The sequence below is a fragment of the Petaurus breviceps genome, unplaced genomic scaffold (assembly GCF_028583685.1).
Source record: "Petaurus breviceps papuanus isolate PSGF00001 unplaced genomic scaffold, PetGlider_PUasm1.0 90808, whole genome shotgun sequence".
NCBI classification, from domain to species: Eukaryota; Metazoa; Chordata; class Mammalia; order Diprotodontia; family Petauridae; genus Petaurus; species Petaurus breviceps.
This window is the reverse complement of record NW_027187349.1, coordinates 1310192-1331184: the sequence shown is the minus strand read 5'-3', so window position 1 is coordinate 1331184 and position 20993 is coordinate 1310192. Positions and strand designations below refer to the sequence as shown.

Here is a 20993-nt window from a genome sequence, read left to right as displayed (position 1 = left end):
TCTCTCTCTCTCTCTCTCTCTCTCTCTCTCTCTCTCTCTCTCTCTCTCTTTCTCTCAACATAAAGGTCAGGTGAATAACTGAAATACAGGTGTGGGGTGATGTCCTTCCTATCAAGGACACCCCAGTTCTATCACTCACTAAATGTATAACCTGTAAGGCAAGTACTGGCATGTGTGGGCCTCAATTTTCTCCTTTTTTATCAATCAACAAGCCATAATTAAACTTTTACTAATAAAAGAGATTTGGACCTTCAGTAAAAGTTGACCTCAAGATGAAGTGACTTGCCCAAGGTCACAAGGCAAAGATGAAATTTGAATGTAGGTCCTCTGACTCTAAATCCTGCACTTTTTGTATGATACCATGCTGCCTGTGTAAGGGTGTAATACTATAATGATATTGACTGGATAAAAATGCTCATATTACCTACCCCTAGAGATTGACAGGAGGGCCAAATTGGCTAAGGTAAATAAGGAACATTTATAAAATTCTGGATAAGCATGGAGTGCTATGTAAGCAGAACATAGCAGAACATCCTGCCAAAATCAGCAACAGGAATTTTCAGCTCTTCCTAGGAGAATCATCTCTCTTCATCTTGCCTTCTCCCTCTACATTTTAGGAAAAGATGAGCCACATGCCTATTTACTTTCCGAAGAAACAACAACAAAAAAATACTTAATCTGAAGTGAAATAAGAAAATTAAAAGTTTCTCTGGTAAATATTTATAATGGGTATCCACATAATTATTTAAAAAGAGTCCCTAGGAATACAGCTGTCCAAAGATAATGAGTTGACCAGACATTGAAATGGAAAAGATCATCTCATCTCACTGACTGAGAGGAAAGAGAATTTTTTCCCCCAACTGTTTGAAAACACAGTCTCGTGTACGGGAGAGCATATTTCTGGGAGTTTATAAGATCTTAGAGAATATGCAGGATCCTGGAACCTAACATTTGACAAAGGAAACTGGCACAAGTGAGATAACATGTTTTCAAGGACAAAATTCTGGAAATAATTCCGGAGAGGGAGAAAAGAGAAATGTCAACTCATTGATCAAGTGTGATTTTTAAAAGCCACATGCAAAAGATGGAAGGAAGGCAGGTAAGGGAAGATGACTACAAGTATCTCCTAACAATAGTGTCAGGAATGCTGTCTAGCTTAGCACTCTGCCAAAGTATGCTAAAGACAGCAAAAAGGACCTTTTTTAAAAAGGGTCATATAGGGAATAAGCAGAACATGGAAGGGCTTGAAATGCTGCTCAAGGTAGATAAAGGCTCACCAAAAGGAAAGAGAACTATTCAACTCTCATTTCTGTTTTCTCTAACAAGAAGAATGATCTTTATACAGGGAAGTTAGTCATGAGACTAAATTGGTCAAAAGGACTGAGACATAAGAGAAGAGAGATATTGAAATTGCACCTAGATGCTTCCAATGCGTTTATGTCATCTGGCCTGGACTAACTGATATTTCAAGATAGTGGTGTCAAAACTTAAATAGAAATGAAGGCCATTAAGCTGCACATAAGTTTCCCTGTGGACCACATATTAACTTAGAAAACCATATATTAATATTATCTATGTTTTATTGTATTTGTATTAATTTTATTAAATATTTCTCAATTACATTTTAATTTGATTTGGACCTCACTCCAGAGTGTTGGGAGCTATATATGTTTAACACCTCTGTTTCAAGATACTGAAAGACTGTGAAGAATGGGAGAGATGCTACAGGACTGGAGATGAGCAAACACAGTTTTGCTTGTCTCAAATTCTATTTGTTTTCTAAAAGGGAAAATGATGGAGTCTTCAGATTATAGTACTGTAAGCATGGCTTCAATTCCTGGCAAAAATCTTAAAACATATTATTAATAGTTTGTAAGCATCTGGAATGGGAAGCACCAGTACTATGAGCCAGCAAAACTTCATCCAAAATATATCATATGAGATGAACTTCATTTCCTTTTTTGACAGGGTTGGATTGGTAGATGAGAAGAATTTAATTTAATTCAATAAGAACATATTAAGTGCCAACTAGGTGTCAGACAATGGATATAAAAATATAAAATGAAACTCGTCCCTGCCTTCAAAGAACTTACATTCTATTTATGAGGGGGTGAAGAAGGGATATAGCACTTCTTTGGCAAACATATATAATTTGAAATGGCATACAGCACTTATGACTAGGAAAATGAGTTGAATCTTGAAGGAAGCTAAGAATTCTAAGAGTCAGAAAGTACACTCCAAACCTACGGGTAGCCTGAATGAAGGACTAGAGGATAGAGGAATGCGAACTTTGGGGAAATAAAAGAAGAACTGTTAGACTGAATCAAAGGGTGTGTGAAGAAGAGATAAAGGGAGAATCAACAAAAACCTTGCAACATCTTAAATATGGGGGAAGGAAGGGGAAAGAGTCACCAATGACTTAGAAGGTTCCAAACCTGACTCATGAAGGATAGTGCCCTCGACAGAAATAGGGATGTTTGGAGGAGGGATGAGTTAGGTGGGGAAGGTGGGGAAGATAATGTATTCTGGACTTTTACCAACAGGACAACCAGTTGGAAATGTCTAGCAGGAAACAGAGCCTGGAACTCAGCAGAGATAAAAGAGAGAGACAAATAGAAATGCAAGCAGCATGGCACCATGGATGAAGAAGCCAGTGTCAGAGTCAGGAAGTTCTAGCTTAAGTCCCACCTCAAACACTTATTATTATCCTGGGCAAGTCATTTCTGGGTCTCAGCTTCCTCATCTATAAAATGGGGATAATAACAGTACCTACCTCGCAGGGTTGTTGTGAGGGTTAAATGAGGTTAAATGTAAAGTACTTAGCACAACACACAGTAGGCACTATATAAATGTTGTTGTTCAGTCCTGTCTGACTCTTTGTGACGCCATTCCCCTGATTTCCCCCAATTTGGGATCTTCTTGCAAAGATACTGGTGTGGTTTGCCATTTCCTTCTCCAGCTCATTTGATGCATGAGGAAAGCAAAGCAAACAGAGTTAAATGACTTGCCCATAGTCACCCAGCAGAACTGAACTCAGAAAGATGAGTTATCCTGACTTAAAGACTGGCATTCTACTGCACCACTTAGCTGTCCCATATAAATGTTATTTTTTTTAAATTAAATTTTATGTTTATTTTTAGTTTACATCATACGTTTCCACAAGATTTTGAGTTACAAATTTTCTCCCCGTCTTTCCCCTACCCCCCACCCCAACACAGCGATCCCACTGTATACCCCCTCCCACAATCTGCTCTCTCCTATATCCTCCCCCATCCTCCCTCCAACTTTCCAGTAGGGCAAGAGGATCTCTATATACCAGTGCCTGTATATTTTGTTTTCCAGTTGCATGCAATATATATATATATATATATATTTAAACATTTGATTTTTAAAAGTCTGAATTCCAGATTCTTTCCCTTCCTCCCTCATTGCCCACCCTTACTGGGAAGATAGGCAATTCAGTATAGGTTGTACATGTGTAGCTACACAAAACATTTCCACAGTGGATATACTGTGAAAGACAACTATATTTCCCTCCATCCTATCCCGCCCAACTTGTTCTATTCTCTACTTTGACCCTGTCCCTTTTCAGAAGTGTGTGCTTCTAACTTCCCTGTCCCCCAACTTGCCTCCCCTCCCCTTCATTCCCCTTCTCATCCTCTTCCCCCCTACTCTCCTGTAGTGTGAGATACCCTATTTAGTGCATGTGTCATTTCCTCCCTAAGCCAAATTCAATGAGAGTAAGGTTGACTCATTTCCTTTTGCCTTCCTGTTCTTCCCCTCCATTATAACAGTTTTTCCTTACCTCTTCTATGAGATAATTTACCCCATTCTGTCTCTCCCCATCTCCTCTCATTATATTCCTCTCTCACCTCTCAATTTCACCTTTTAGGTATCATCCCTTCCTATTCAATTGATCCTGTGCCCTCTGTGTATGTATACCTGTACACAAATATATGCACACTCACATATGTATTCATACACCCATATACCATCCTATATAGACATAAATATGTATGTATACATATACATATACATTTATATTCCCTTCAACTATTCTCATACTGAGAAAAGTTTCATAAGTTACAATTATCATTTTTCCATGTAGGAACATAAATGGTTCAACTGTGATAAGTTCCTTATGATTTCTTTTCCCTGTTTACCTTCTCATGCTTCTCTTGCTTCTTGTATCTGAATGTCAAATTTTCTATTCAACTCTGTTTTTTTTCAAGAATGCTTAGAAGTGGGGTGGCCAGGTGGCACAGAGAATAGAGTACTGGCTCTGGAGTCAGGAGGACCTGAATTCAAATCCGGCCTCAGACACGTAACACAAAAACTAGCCATGTGACCTTAGGCAAGTCACTTAACCTCAAATTGCCCTCCAAAAAACAAAACAAAACAAAAAAACAAAGGAAGAATGCTTAGAAATCCTCTATTTCATTTTAACGACCATATTTTCCCCTGAAACATGATACTCAAGTTTTTCTGGGTAGAATTGATTCTTGGTTTTAATCCCAGCTCCTTTGACCTCCGGAATATCATATTCTAAGCCCTTTGATCCCTCAATGTAGAAGCTGCCAGGTCCTGTATTATCCTGATTGTGTTTCCACAATATTCAAATTGTTTCTTCTTGGCTGATTGTAATATTTTCTCCTTGATCTGGGAATACTGGAACCTGGCTATACTATTCCTAGGAGTTTTCTTTTTGGGATCTTTTTCAAGAGATGATGGTTGATTCTTTCAGCCTTTATTTTGCTCTCTGGTTCTAAAACATCAGGGCAATTTTCCTTGAGAATGTCTTGAAGGAAGATTTCTAGGTTCTTTTTTTAATTACGGCTTTCAGGTAGTCCAATGATTTTTAAATGATCTCTCTTGGATCTGTTTTCCAGGTCAGTGGTTTTTCCAATGAGATAGTTCACATTGCCTTCTATTTTTTTCATCCGTTTGGATCTGTTTAATAGTATCTTGATTTCTCATCAAGTCACTAGCTTCCATTTACTCCGATCTAATTCTAAAGGAATTATTCTCTTCAGTGAGCTTTTGAGATTCTTTTTCCATCAGGCAAATTTGGCTTTTTAAGGTATTCTTCTCCTCATTGCCTTTTTGAGCCTCTTTTGCCATTTGAGCTAGTCTATTTTTTAAGGTGTTGTTTTCTTCAGTCAGGTTGTTGACTCTCTTTTCATGATTTTCTTGCATCATTCTAATTTCTCTTCCCATTTTTTCCTCTAATTCTCTTATTTGGTTTTCAAAATCCTTCTTAAGCTCCTCTATGGCCTGTAACCAATTCATAAGCTTTTGGTGCAGGAGTTCTGACTTAGTTGTCTTCCTGCCATTCCATGCTTTGATTTTTTTTGTCCCCAAAAAAGGAATCCAAAGTTGGATAGCTGTGCTTGCTTTGCTTCCTTTGCTTGCTCATGTTGCCACTCAAGTACTTGACTTGTGAGCTTTTTGCTGCAGCAGAACTCTGCTTCCAGAGAGGAGAGCTTTGTCCCAAATTGCTGGGGTTTTTGCAGCTGCCAGAGCTATTAGTTGTCTGCCCTCTCCAAAGCCTCCACACGCTCTGGCTCACTGGTCACACACCCCAGGACCTCCACCCAAGACAACAATCCAGATCCAAGCAGGTTAAAGCAAGAGCAATTACCCCTCAAAATGGCCAATTGGTCCCCCTAAGTTCTGCAGGCCAGGAGCTCTGAAACAGCCATGCAGTAGTGGCTGCTATGCCTCAGAGGCTGAGCAGAGCAGAGGCCGGACCACATTCCTGGACTCCCTATTCCCAAAGTCTACACTGACCTCTCATTTTGTCTTTGGCATTTATGGGTTGATAATTCTGGAAACCATCACAGTTGCTGATGATCTGCTCTCCTGACATCTAGCTGAGGCTGGTCTGGCCACCCTGAGGCTAAAACCGCAGCTCACTTGGAGATGGGCTCTGCTCCCAGGGGACAGCGATGGACCCTTCCTGTCTGCCTGCTGGGTTGTCTTCAGCTGGAGATTTGTTTTTCTCTTTCTTTCACTTTGTGGGATACGTAGCCCTAAAGTTTGTTTAGAGTCATTTTTATAGGTATTTGAGATGGTTATGGGGGAGCCCAGGGAGCCTACACTGCCATCTTGGCTCCGCCCCCCTAGTTGCCTCTATAAATGTTATTTTTTTAAATTATTCATTACTTAACCTCCCAGTGCCTTAGGCAATTCTCTAAGACTAGATTGCAGCTTAGGTGCTGACCTGCATTGGTAAAGGGAGTTTTCTTATCAGAAGCTCTCTATACTAATGAAATCCCAGGTCTGATTCAAAATATATACCTCCCTATGCACAGATGTATCTGAAAAGGAGTTGATGAAATAAATGAGAAAAAGAGAAAAAAGAAGAGTGCCCAGGACAAAGCTTTGAGGGACCCATGGTTAGAGGCTGAGACATGGCAGGAACAGGCAGTCAGACAGACAGAAAAGATAGCAAGAAGGGAGCTCTATCACAAAAGCTGAGGGAGAACAGCTTGCCTAGGAGAAGGAGTGGTCAATAGCATTCAAAACTGCAGAAAAGTTGAAAAAGATGAGGATTAAAAGGCCATAGGATTTAGCAATTAACAGACCACTGGTAACCATGGAGATAGCTGTTTCAGCAAAGAAGCCAGACTGAAAGCAGGTTAAAAACTGGGTAAGGAACAAACACATGGAAATGACATTTCCTAGGAGTCTGACAATGAAAGGAAGGAGATATAATCTATAAAGGTTAAGAATGGGCTCATTTGTGGGCAGCAAAAATAGAATCAGATAACAGAGAATAGCAGGGAGTAAAGGGATGTTTCAAGAAGCAGGCTCCCAGATGAGATGACGTTCTTCTTGGCAAAGAGAATGGCCAACTATTCTCAAAGACTGGCACAAAGGAAGAGAGGATAGGCAAGCTGGAGTAGTTGTGAGGTATTGAATAGGGGAGGAGAGCTTATGACAGATGCTCTCCATTTTCTCAGTAAAGTAGGAGCTAAGGTCTTCTGCTGAGAGGGAGGCTAGTGGTGGTGTAGGAAGCCTGAGGGAGAGATTTGGAACAGCATCTGTGGGAAGTGTAGAGGAATCAGTCAGAGAAAAAAGCAAAGGATTGTCATATAGAAGCAAGGGCCCAGGTAAGATTGCTTAACATAAATTGGCAATAGACTCAGTCAGCACAGTTGTGTGACTTTTCCAGGGAGGCTGGGCTAAGATTTAAGGAACCGCATCCTGCTGTCTAGAGCCAAGGATCAAATACAATAAAGGTCAAATTTAATAAGGTAAGATAAATCCATATCTCCCTGGCTCCAAGAGTACCCGTCTATCCACAGTATGCCACATTGCCTCTCTTTTGCTTCTAAAGTAAAATTTAAAAGCAAGAACATAGATCTTCTTGAGATTATATCATTTTCCAAGATGGCTACTACTTCCCTGCTGGGGTTCACTGTCTAAAAAAATCCTTCCAGGATCCCTTGGTTAGAAAAGCCCTATAGGCAAGCAGTCAGGGCTTGACAAGAAGTCGTCTTCTTGGGTGTAAATCAAATAATTTTCCCTTTTACAGACCGTTCTCACACTATCCAAAGTCCTCCTAAGACGCAGCTCAATCACAGATACAAGAGGGAGAAGTCGACAAAACGCCTACAGGCACAAAATAAATATAGGGTGTTTGGAAATTGTCACCCATGGCAATATTCCACCTGCGAATTTCATCAGAGCTTTCCTCTGTCTTAAATTTACCACTGTCTTATATTCTCTTCTAAAGATTTACCCTGCAGATTTCAAGCTAAAGGCAGGAGTTGTAAACAACATCCCTGGGAATGAGAACAGAATTAAAAAAAGAAAGATCAATGGAAGATTAAACAGATGGTTCCATTCCATGGGCACTGAAACCAACTGCTCCCTTACTCCCAGATTCCACAACTCCCAACTGCCATAATTTGCTTCTAAGATGAAGCTAAAAAAAGAAAATCAATCCAGAATAAAAATGAGAGAATTTTTTTTCCTTGCAATATATCGATCTACCCATTGTTGCTCAAAAAACAGCACCAAACCAAATTGGTTCATTTCTCTCCTTCCATCAGGAGTCCATAACTACTCTTTGCTGAAAATAGAGTCAAGGCTCTGTAGGAACTACACTTGAAAAGCAAAAAAGAGAGGGAACAACATTTGGTACCTAAGGGATGCGTTCTCCTCCTTGAGAGAAGAACCAGAAAGCTAAGTAAATAGTAAGGTACAACAAACCATAGATATCACATCTTCACAATGTCAATTACAGAAGGATAAAGCAGAGTTGGGGGTGGGGGGTGGGAGGGGAGAGCATTAAGATAAAGATCTCCTTCATACAGGTAAAAAGATATGGAGAAAGCCTTTGGGTGAGTCATGTCCATTCTTACTCAAGAAGCACTGAATCATTTGGCCCCTAAGTCGGGTTCGGTCACTTACCTGCTCTGTCTCGACAAAGTTAGACACGTGTCCATCATCATTCACCCCCCTGATGTGAAACCGGGCACCAGCTCGTTCACAGCTGATCCGGGAGATGAGGCAAGCTTTGGCCTGTTTATGTGAGGCATAGACAGTGCGGATGGCCACTACTCCACAGATCACCTTCAGCAGCCAATCAGAACAGTTCACCTGGTTGTGTTTCAAGGGCACATGCAAGAGCTGGTTCCTGCAAAATTTTGCCAAGTGTGAATTAATCCAACAACAAAGACGCAGAAAGAAGAAAGCAGATTTGCATCCACATCAAGGAGAATGCTCCTTAAGAGCCCAACTTTAAGCTACTGCTAAGATTCAAATCAATTCAATAAGCATCTATTACGTACCTCCCCAGGGTCAGGCACTGGGCTGGGTGTGGAGGATCACAATAACAAAAACAAAATAATCCTGGCCCTCCAGTTTTCTATTCTGCTGGGAAATGATAGGCTTGTGCTACTCTCCTTCATCAACCAGTCAACCCATTCCTTATCATAGCAGGATGAGTCCTTTGTTAATAACAGCACGTACCTCATAGGGCTGCTATAAGAACCCTTGAAATTCTTTCTAGTCATTAGCATTAACTATTTATTTTATTTTGGAGAGACAGGCAATACTATAACTGGTCACAAAGAAAATATACAAAAAAGTGCTACAATTAAGAGTCAGGCAAATCAAGTTTTAAGAAAGGCAAGGAAAGACTCCCAAGCAATCTGGCAATATATGAGTTAACAGCATTCTTAAAGTATCTTAAAACCCTGAGGTACCATTATTGGGGCTACAACCCTAAAGATTTTATTAAAAGGTAAAAATGTATCCCTCAATATGAAAATATTGATAGAGGCTTCTTATATGCCATCCAAATAAAAATGTAAACAGTGAAATTTCCTCACTGGGGAAATTAGGGATTGGAGTGGCTAAATAAATTATGGTATATCAATGTAACTGCATATGCCATAAAAATGATAAATATGAAGAATACAAAGGAACACATACTTATATGTGGGGATGCATAGTGAAGAAAGTAAGAGAAAATATACTTTTAAAAATACTCAAATATACACACAACCAAGCAAAAGGGAGATTGAAAGTGAACACAAGGAAATAAGGCCCTTTTTGTTATTATTTCATTAAATGTAATATGTCTTTTAAAAAAACATTATAGCTAGGGTGGCTAGGTGGTGCAGTGAATAAAGCACCGGCCCTGGAGTCAGGAGGACCTGAGTTCAAATCCAGTCTCAGGCACTTAACACTTACTAGCCATGTGACCTTGGACAAGTCACTTAACCCCAACTGCCCTGCCTTCCCCCCTCCAAAAAATAAAACAAAAAACAATATAGCTTAAGAGTATTTGTGATTTGGGGGAGTTATGATTTCACATCTGTCGCTCACTAAATTTACTTTCCTTGTTTCCTAAACTCACTTAGGTCAACATGGCACTGCTGTCTCCTCTTGAACCCTTTGCCTTCTAGTCAAAGCTCATGTCTTGCCAAATGCTGACCCTGAGGCCGCTAGGTGGCTCAGTAGATACAGCATCTGGTCTGAAGTCAAGAAGATGCATTTTTCCAAGTTCAAATCTGGCCTCAGCTACTAACTGTATGAACCTGGGCCAGTCACTTAACCCATTTGCCTCAGTTTCCTCATCTATAAAATGAGCTGGAGAAGGAAATGGCACATCACTCCAGTATCTTTGCCAAGAAAACCTAAAATGGGGTCGCAAAGAGATGGACTCAACTAAAAAATGACTAAACAACAACCACCTTGGATTACTTCCATTATCTCTTTCCTCAGGAATTCATGAAATCAGACTAACTGGATCCACTATAAATTTATATTATCTAATCTCAACTGGGCCCTCACTGCAGAAAGCAAATCTTTTACATCTTTTACTCTTAATTGATTCACTATCACACTTTTCTCCCCATAGCAGCTGTTCCATAACTTCTTTCTCCATAAGTCTCTTGTACCTGTTCAGTAGAAGACTTTACCTCATATCTTACTAAGAAAAATCAAGACCATTTGCCACGAGCTCCCTTCTTCCCTAATCTACATCATCCCCATTTCTTTCTCATTCATTCCTCTTCCTCAAGGCCAACCCCTTTACCTGATGTCTTCCTTTTGACCTAGGGATTTCCCCAACAGTCTCTCCCTCTCTCATTCTAATCTTCAATCTCTCGCTATCTACTGACTCAGTCTGATGCCCAGGTCTCTCCCATACTTAAACAAAACAACCATCTTGTAGCTAGCTTCCCTTTTATAGCCAAGAAAAAGCTGTCTATACTCACTGCTTCCATTTCCTCTCCTCTCCTCAGCCCCTCAAAATCTGGCTTCTAGCAATGATCCCAATGGAAAAATCCAACAGTCTCTTCTCAATTCTCATTCTTCTTGACCTCTCTGAAACATGTGACACTGCTGATGACTTACTCCTCCTCATTACTCTCTCCTCTTTGGGTTTTTAATAGTCTCTCTTGGTTCTCCTCCTATTTCTCTGACACTTCACCTTAGCTGCATGTTCCTTCACTCCCCTCTCTGTTGGTGTCCTCCAAGGCTCCATCCTGAGCTCTCTGTCATTCTTAGGGACCTCGTCAGCTCCCACAGGTTCAACAATCATTTCTATGCAGATGCCTTTCACATCTCCTGAGCGCCATTACCACAAGACCAATGATCTATCAGACTTAAAATTAGATGCCCTGGAGGTATCTCAAAATAAATAAGTCTAAAACAGAATTCATCCTTCCCCAAACACCAAAATCTTTTATTTGTCTCAAAGGAGGCCACTAGCCTCCAGTCACCCAGATTTACAACCTTGAAATCACTCTTCTCACTCTTACTCCCCAACAAACAGATCCAATCATTTGCCAATTATTACTGCTTCTGCCTCCATGCTATCTCTTATTTTTGACCCCTTCTCTGTACTCATATAGCCACTATTCTATTTGGGGCTTTCATTATCTTTAACCTGGATTATGTAATAGCTTCCTAATTAATTGGTCTTCCTGCCTCCACTCTCCCCCTGGTCAATTAATCCTCAAAGCGGTGGACAAAATGATATTCCTGCAACACACGTCTGACCATGTCACTCCTTTGCTTGACAGATTCCTGGAGCTCTCTGTGACCTCTGGGATCAAATACCAATGACTCTGACTAATTTAGAGCCCTTGAGAAGCTGGCTCCAACCAAACTCTGACGTCTTTTTGAGCATGACTTCTCCCTGTGCTCTCTACGATCCAGTCAAGCTGACCTTGCCGTTCTTCACAAACAATGCTCCTTCTCCCACCTCTGTACCCTTACAGAGTTGCCCCACATGCCTGGAATACACTTGTTCCTTACTTCCCAGTTCCTTTCCAAGCTAAGCTTAAATGCTACACCCTACGGCAACCTTTTCTGATCTCCTCAGTTGCAGTATCTTCCCATCCCCCATGTAACCAATTACCCTGTATTTATTTTACATATGTTTACGTGTATATATGCCCCTTCCCATATATAAAATGTATCCTTCCTAACGTTCAGTCATTTTCAGTTGTGTTCAACTCTTTGAGACCCCATTTTGGGTTTTCTTGACAAAGATACTGGAGTGGTTTGCCATTTCCTCCTCCAGGTCATTTGACAGATGAGGAAACTGAGGCAAACAGGGTGACTTGCCCAGAGTCACGCAGCTAGGAGGTGTTGAAGGTCAGATTTGAACTCAGGAAGATAAGTCTTGACAACAGGCCCAGCACTCGATCCACTGTGCCACCTAGCTGCCCTATGCCCCTAAGTTCAGGTTCTATTTCATCTATGTCTTAATAAATGCACATTTTCTTGACTGACTTGGACAAATACGATTTCCTAGTAAATATATGACTCCCCAGGGAATTAGTGAGTGCTACTAGCCTAACCTGCTTCCTTAAGGGGGGTTGGGTTGAGGATGGGGGGTTGGCTGACACACTCTGCCACTAGGTGACAGTTAGTCAAGCAATTGTTTCCACCTACCAGGTAGGAGCCAAAAAAGATTGAGCTAAGTCACCCTCCTAAAACCTTTAACTCATTCAAATTGAGGCTCTCCTTGGGAAACTGTTGCATAGAGTGTAACATAGATCACAATGGCCTACTTGTTTTAAAACAGCAACGACTGACATCATTACTCCTTGGCTCTCTCTCCTACTGGTGAGAAAAAGTACTCAACCCCTAGTCCTAAAATTAGGTAAGTGCTTCCTAACAGGATGGGCAAGGAAGCTACTTTGTGATGGCATTCCACCCACACCACAGGGATACCTTACAAAACCAGGAGATCTTGACAGCCCAGATGGCTCCTCCCAAACAATATTTGTTTTGGAGAGTAGTATAGAAATATTTCGTTTTTCCTCTTAACTCAGTCTCCTTCTAATGATCAGGGGTTCAATTAGCAAGACTCCTCCTTCCTCTGATAATTTCTTTTTGGGGTGGGGAGCAAATCTATGATTTCATTGGAGTAGGGAACTGCTAAAGAAGAAACTCCGAATTCAGTCTGCCATTTATAATCTTGGGAGATTGTGCCTGAGGGCAGATATATTCAGTGACCTGACCAAGGACAAGCCAGTAGATACCAAAGTCAGGATATAAATGTAGGCCTTCTTGACACAAGGTTGGCTCTCTTCACTGCTCTGCATGAACCCTCAAGACACCACTACAAAAGTCAGATTCAATCTGGCCCATTGTTAAAAATTTCCTTAAGGGGCGGCCAGGTAGCACAGCGAGTAAGAGCACCGGCCCCAGAGTCAGGATGACCTGGGGATCGAATCCAGGCTCATACACTTGGCACCCACCCAGAAACACCTGGCCATGTGCCCTGGAGCAAGTTACTTAGCCTCAATTGCTTAGGGGAGGCCAGGTGGCTCAGTGAGTAAGCACACCAGCCCCAGAGTCGGGATGACCGGGGATCAAATCCGGGCTCAGACACTAAGCACCACACCCAGAAATAACTGGCCGTGTAACCTTGAACAAGTTACTTAACCCCAATTGCTTAAAAAAAAAAAATTTCTTAAGGTATGCCTTAGCTTATGTAGCAATAAGGGGGGAAAATGAATCACTCTCTAATTCAGATAATAAGGCTCAAGAAAAGGGAGAATTTCCAAGCAATAAAAAGCTGTCTGAAAATGGAATGTTACCTTGTGAGGTGATTAAATTTTCTGTCACTGTTAGTATTACATTTAATGAATGACTCATGAGAAATTGGAGAAGGTATTTATGCTTCAGGTATAGTATGGACTAGAGAAACTTTAAGGGCTTTTTCCCAATCTCAAATGCTATGAAATGACAATATTAAGCTGATCTAACCCCCCGACTGGAATGATTCCCTGCTTTCCTCCTTCAATATCTGGTTATAAGGATAGAGTACATGGCAATGGTAAAGCACCTTGGGTTCAAAGGATAGATGAAATTTAAAGGACCAAGGATCCTACAGGGTCAAGGCAGGCAGCTCCAATCCTGAAGAAAAGGTACTACTATGTGCTGTGAGAAGCTCTCTCTATACTTTCTCACTTCTCAATAGCTCCCATGGGTTCAATTCTCTCCACACAGATGATACCCAGGCACATATCCAGCCCTAACTCCCTCCTGCGCTCCAATATTGTACCAACCACTGCCTGCTGTATACTTCAAACTAGATGTCATGTAGACATCTCAAACTCAACATTTCCAAAACAAAACTCATTACCTTTCTCTCCAAAATCACCCCCTCTTCCCAATTACCACTAGGCACAGCATTGTCCTCAAAGTCACCCCAGCTTGGCAACCACAGTGTCAGCCTCAAATTTCAAAAAAATCAATTCCTCATATTTCAAAAACCAAAATTCAAGAATCACTCACCCGCAGGTCTCATCTGCTACAAGTCTCATCATTTTCTACCTTCACAACGTCTCTCTGATCTGTCTCTTTCTCTCTAGTCAGTCACCATGCTAGTTCAGGCCCTCATCAGTTTTTGCTTTTTTTATTTCAATAGGCTTATGGTTGCTCTTCCTATCTCAACTCTTTCCCTAGTACAATCCATCCTTCAGTCAGCAGCCAAAATGATCTTCTTTTAGTGTAGGTATGACGATGTTAATCACTTATTTCATAGACTTCAAGAGTTCTTTATTTACCTCTAAGAGCAAGAAAGTACAAATGTTCTGTTTGACATTTAAAGACCTTTATAACCTGGACCCTCCCTAACTTTCTGGTTTCCTTGCTCTTTATTCCTTTTCATAAACTGATCCAATGAGACTGCTGCTTTTCACTGTCATTTTTCAGTCATATCTGACTCTTTGTGATCCCATTTGGGATTTTCTTGGCACAGATGCTAGGGTGATTTGCCATTTCTTTCTCCAGTTCACTTTGCAGATGAGGAAACTGAGGCAAACAAGGTGAAGTGACTTGTCCAGGGTCAAACAGCTAGCAAGTGTCTGAGACTGGATTTGAATTCAGGTCTTCCTGACTCCCAGTCCAGCATTAAATCCACCAAGCCATCTAGGTGCTTATTGACTAACAGGAGCATGGATAGACTAACACTCTACATTGAAAGCTGGCAGCTTAGCTATTACCTAGTTCAACCTTTTCCTTTTACCAAGAAAGAAACTGAGGTCCAGAGAGGGTGAAGTGTCACACAACCAGAAAAATTGCAGAGAGAAGATTTTAGAACCCTGGCTCCAAAAAACAGGATTTTTGCACTACAACAGGCTGCCTCCCAGGACATTTTATCTCATGAACTGCAACGGAATTTATGTCAAACAGGATACTGAGATAATGTACATAATAGGCTGGGGTTGTTTCACTTAGTAGCCACTTCTAAAGATGTCCACACTAAATTCTTATAATCTGGTCTGCCCAACCAAAGGATATATATATATATATATATATATATATTATATATATTTTAGCAAGAGCACAGACGTGCAGGTTACTACCAACAGTGAGCAAGCCAGGATATGCTGGGTATGTACTTTAAATATCTACCCTGATTCACCCATTTCTTGGCAAAGAACATTACTGGTAAGAGGGCAAGGCCTCCAGAAAACTCTGAGTTCCATCAGGCCAGCAGTGACTGATGACAGCTGTTATCACTTGGTCTTATTTCACAACTTCTCATTTGCAAATGGGCCAGGAAAAAGAGTAACCTTTTGCCAAATATAGGATCTTTATAGCATAATTTCTTAGTCACATCTGTTGGTACTCTGTAGGAACACAGGCCATTTTCTTTAGGGAGAAGAAACACAGATTTATTAAGGTAAATAAAGTTTTGAATTTCCCTCTAGAACTTGATTGTAATAGTGATTAATATCATGACACTTAACAACAATGGCTAGCATTTATATATAGCACTTCAAGGTTTGCAAAGTGCCTTACAAATATCATATTTTACCCTCATAATAAAAGGTGCTGTTTTTAACCCCATTTTACAAATGAGGAAACTGAGGTAAACAGGTGAAGTGACTCACTCAGGGTCATGCTGCTAATAAGTCTGAGGCCAGATTTGAACTCAGCTCTCCCTGATTTCAGGTCCAGAGTGCTCTCCACTGCCCCACCTATCTGTGTCATATCAGGTGATAATTATCAGGTACTATGGTACCCAGGGGCAACTAGGTATTACAGTGGATAGACACCAGTCCCAGAGTCAGAAGAGCTCTAATCTGGCTTCAGACACTTATGAGCTTAGCTGTGAGACCCTGGCTAAGTCACTTACCCCTGTTTACCTCAATTTCCTCACCTATCAAATGAGCTGGAGAAAGAAATGCAAAACCACTCCAGCATCTTTGCCAAGAAAACCACAAACGGGGTCACAAAGAGTTAGATATGACTGAAAATGACTGAACACAGATGGTATCCAGACTAAAAAGATTATATTAACCAAGGGCATTGTTTTCCCTTGTCTACTTTAGCTAGTGGTGATCCTCTGATTATGAATATCTGCCTACCAGTGATTCAAAGGCTGGACAACGAATGAAGGACCAGGCTATTTTATGGGACAGGCTCAGCAATACCTTCCACTCCTATGGCACCTCTACCAGCCAATATACTCCAGGGAGGAAGTTCTGGCAATGGCGGCCCTCCATCTTACTTTCCTTCTATCGTACAAAGTACAAAGAAGCAGGACAGTCTAATGGAGAGCTGGCCTTACAGTCAAGAAAACGTGGGTTCCTATCCTGTCTCTCACATGCACCTGGTGTGTGTCCCTGGGCACCGTTTCTCGGTCCCCTAGCCCAGCAGCTCTCAACCACTTCACCTCTCCCTTAGCTCAGTGATTCTCAAAGTGTGGGCCTGGGATTCCTAGTGATCCTCAAGACCCTTTCAGGGGAATCTGTGAAGACAAAATTATTTTCATAATACTACTATGACATTTTAAGTAAATACCGAGAGACGAAGGCACATAAACAAAAGCTCTTTGGGATCCTTAGTGTTTCAAAGGGAAGAAAGGAGTCCTGAAACCAAAAACTTGAGTACTGCTACCCCAGGCAACTTTCTGTGTGCATGCGGTCAATTGATTACTACCTGCTTATTGCTATTGTGAATGACGATAAGCTGCTGGACAGGTGTTGATCTGCATTCGTAGAGATGGTTTTCTCACCAGGAGTTCATTATCCCAATTAAATCATAGGTCCGGTTTAAAAAAAACAAACAACTTCCAAGTAGATATTTGATAAGTGAATCCTATCCTCTTCTCCGAAGCCTTCCCAGAGTGAGTCCCCATTCTCTGATCTCCTGTGCAGCACTCAATATCTCATTTTGATGAGAAATCATATTATTTTATATTGTTATTCATATGTATGTACACTTTTCTAAGCAGCTGGATGACTTGGTAGACAGAGAGCTAGGCCTGGAATCAGAAGATCTGAGTTCGAATGCACTCAAACACTTACTAGCTGTGTAACCTGGGCAAGTCACTTAACCTTCGTTGCCTTTGTTCCAGTGGAGAAGGAAATGGCAGACAGCTCCAGTGTCTTTGCCAAGAAAACTCCATGAAGAGTGTAGTCCACAGGGTCACAGAGAGTCAGACATGAATGAACAATAACAGCAACAACTTTTCTGACAATCATAATGCTGGCAGACAGGAGTTCTTTAATCCAATAATTGCCAAAAAAACAAAAACAAGTGACAACCGAGTTGTAAAAGATCTGAGGACATCTCATAGCCCTCCTCATTCCCAAAGGAGATACATATATAGATGTTTTCAAAAATTATTCTATCTCTCACAATACCTTGACCCCATCTGCTTGAGATGGCAACGATTTAGTGGCCACTGCCGTTAGCCCTCAGGCCCAAAGTCTAATGCTCTTTCTTCCCAACAAGTCCTAAGCACTACTTCCTGGGACTTTAGAGCTGATTATTCAAAGGTATAACATCTCAACAATATTCTCTGATCAGAATTATAAAATAGCTGTGGATAGGCTGGATCATCACACAAAACTTTACTATATCATGCCTAACAGAGCAGGGATGTATGGGGGCCCAAGGCAAAGTTGTTTACTTATTAAGGATAGCAAGTTTAATTCCTTTTCCTCTGTTTTTTATATGAACCCCAGGAAAGTGAGGAACCAGTTCTATTTATTGAACTGCATCCTACATTACATGGACTATATCCTGATATCTCAGATACTCCTGTAAGAGGAAATAATCCACAAAACCAAGGATGGGTGCCTTGACACAAGTAATATCTCTCTGAGAGTCTAAACAAAGAGTTAGTTCTCCACAGGAATATATAATTTATTTAATGCACCTCCAGATATTAAAGAACTTTATAGATGTCACACAATCAACAATTATCTCTTGAGTGCTAACTGTGGGCCAGGCACTGTGCTAAAAGTTGGGGACAGAAAGAAAGTGAGTCCCTGCCACCAAAAAACCATCACAAGCAACATGTAAAGAAAGCCCTGTCTCAGCACATCCACCACAAGGCACAATGGCCATATTAAGGCAATATCTGAGAAGAACAGGAATCTCAAGAGAGATTCAAGGTACGTGAGGTACACTGGGGCACTCCCCAATAAGAGGAATTCTAGGCTTATCTTTCATCATCCTTACTAAAGTATGTGACAATTTTACTAAAGAGCCAGTGAAAAAGGCACCATCATCAGTTAAAACCTACCGAGCTACTGGTAGTGGGCAAAGGGTCCTCTTCAAAAGACTATGTATCCAATTTCTTTCAAAAAAATCAAATATAAATAAAAATGAAGGTGATCAATTTCCAATTAACTGAGATAATGGATGAAAACAGTGTCCGTGGAGGACAGGAGGCACATTTTATTTATCTTTGTATCTTTCCCAGAGCCTAAAACAGCATTTTGTGCATCATCAGAATTTAAATAAATCTTTTTTGGATTTATTGAGTCTGCAGAGTAGTGGGAGGAATACAGACCTGGGTAACATTCCTCCATGAATATTTCATAAAATAGGTATTTCCAAAGCAAAAAACTAAGATCTGACTTCCAAAATAGCTGCCTCTGTTGCTATTTGCAAAAGACTAAAGTTGAAATATAACACAAGGTACTAACCAGAAGAAGGAATTTCCCAACTGATAATTGTCATCACCCTGCTTTTGGGCTCGGACAGTCAGGTCAAAGTTGGACCCAGCATTTGGCCAGGAGAAATAGAACATCCCAGAGTTGAGAATTTTTTTCAGAGCAGTGAGACGGTCTTCTTCCTTGACATCTTCCTGAAGTGGACAGAAGTCTACTGTGGTGATTTTATAGATCTCAGCATCAAGAATTCTCCCCACTGATGCACAGCCTGTCACCAAAACCAGGAAGCTCAGTTGTGTGCTACCTAGAAAGTTAATCAGAAAAGGAAGGATAATCTGTTATTATTGCTTCCATGGAAGCAGAGGAGACCTAATAAATATGGACATTATAGCCATAAAAATATGGTCACATGGAAACTGTGACACCTTTTTTCCCCCATCCCTTTAGGAATAGATAGAGCATGTTACATCCCCCCAGCAGAGCATAAACTTGAGAACAAGGACAGTTTCATTCTGTCTTTGCATTCCCAGTAGAGTGGGTTCTTAATAAATGGGTTGCAAAGTGGGTGTGCCTTATTTGTTATACAGAGGGACATCTATTTAGGAAATGGTGATAGAGATGATATTTTTGTGATAAATAAGCAAAAAAAAAAAGAGAGAGAAACATTGACAAAACATTTAAAAATACAAAAACAAAGCCAAACCCTGAGTGTCCATTGACTGGGGAACAGCTGAAAAAATATGGCATAGGAATGTAACAGAATTCACCATAAGAATTGGCAAATATGAGAAACTCAGAGACACATATGTGGTGGTTGTTTAAACTAAGAAAGATGAAAGCAGAATGCTATTACATAGATATATACACAATGGTCACAATACTAGAAATGAAAACACTCAATGACGGCTAAAATCAAATTAAATGCAATGACTAACATTTGTTCCCAGGACAGGCGATGAAACACATCTCCTTCCTCTCAGGGATGGGAAACGAAAGGGGAAAGATTACAGATGATAAATGTTGCATATGCTGACAGACATGCCTCACAATGTCAGCTGTTTTTAATTAAATTTTTTCTTTGTTATAAGGAAGAAGGTTTTTTTTTTTTTGGTGGGGAGAAAGTAATTGGGAAGTATAAAACAGAAAGTATCAATAAAATATTTTACATAGATAAATATCGAATGGCCCCTGCACTCATGGCAATCTAACATAGCACAGGGAATGATAGGGCAAGTGGTCAGATGCGAAGAGAGCATATAAGGAAGGAAAACCCAGAGAACAGAACCACCCTCCGTGACTGAAAGGAAAACAAGAGAAAGCTGAGCTGGAGAAGAGGCTCCCCTATGGAAGAAGTCTCCAGAGATGAGAGGAAAAAACAGAAAGAATTCTGAGAGATCCTGAAGCCAGAGAAGTGAGGGGAGATTGCTCAACATTGTGGCTGTAGACCAGGGGTCAGCCTGGGAGGGTACCTTGGAAACCTTGGAGACCCCAGTGGCCTTGGGAAGAACTGCATTCTGAGAGGTTCTCAGCTAGAACCAGAGGCATCTAAGAATGCACTCTTTTATGACTGAGTGGACTCAAGCAACTCACAGACTTGCCTTGGTTCTCTTTTTCACACTCTTTTTCCATGTTTGTGTAACAAAGTTACACTTGATTTGTGGTTAATATATGTGCATGGGCACAGCTGAGTTACTCAGAACAGAGCTTCTCCCAGGATTCTAAGCTGGGGTTCCGAGATCATGAAGAGAAATACCTTTCATAGATGACTTCCAGCTCCTGGGTGATGACTGGGCATATAAAAAGGAAAGGGAAGACAAACGAATCTTGAACCAAGCAGTCTGGATTTGAAATCAGAGGACATAGGTTTTACATCCTGGTTCTGCCACTTAATCCTTTGTGATCTTGGGCAAATCACTTAACCTCACGGTGTCTTAGTCTCCTTATTGTAAAACAAGGGAGTTGGACTAGATGGTCCCCAACCAACTCAAATTTTTGATCCCATGATCTTTCTTCTACTCCCAAAAGTTGAGATACACACACATATATATGTGTGTGTGTGTGTGTGTGTGTGTGTGTGTGTGTGTGTGTGTGTGT

The 20993-nt window shown here is 40.8% G+C and overlaps 2 protein-coding genes across 6 annotated transcripts in view; both read right to left on the bottom strand.

The window, feature by feature from the left end:
- The window catches only part of GTF2H5 (general transcription factor IIH subunit 5), a 229815-nt gene that overhangs the window by 162536 nt on the left and 46286 nt on the right, over positions 1–20993 (bottom strand). The gene's annotated exons all lie outside the window — the stretch shown is intronic.
- The window catches only part of SYNJ2 (synaptojanin 2), a 144634-nt gene that overhangs the window by 78491 nt on the left and 45150 nt on the right, over positions 1–20993 (bottom strand). For all 4 annotated transcript variants that reach the window (XM_069070314.1, XM_069070315.1, XM_069070316.1 and 1 more), the window contains exons 3-4: positions 18933–19203; positions 8422–8647 (exon numbers count right to left, since the gene is read on the bottom strand). In XM_069070314.1, the coding sequence (XP_068926415.1) occupies positions 8422–8647; positions 18933–19203 (497 nt within the window). The remainder of the gene's footprint in view (positions 1–8421; positions 8648–18932; positions 19204–20993) is intronic.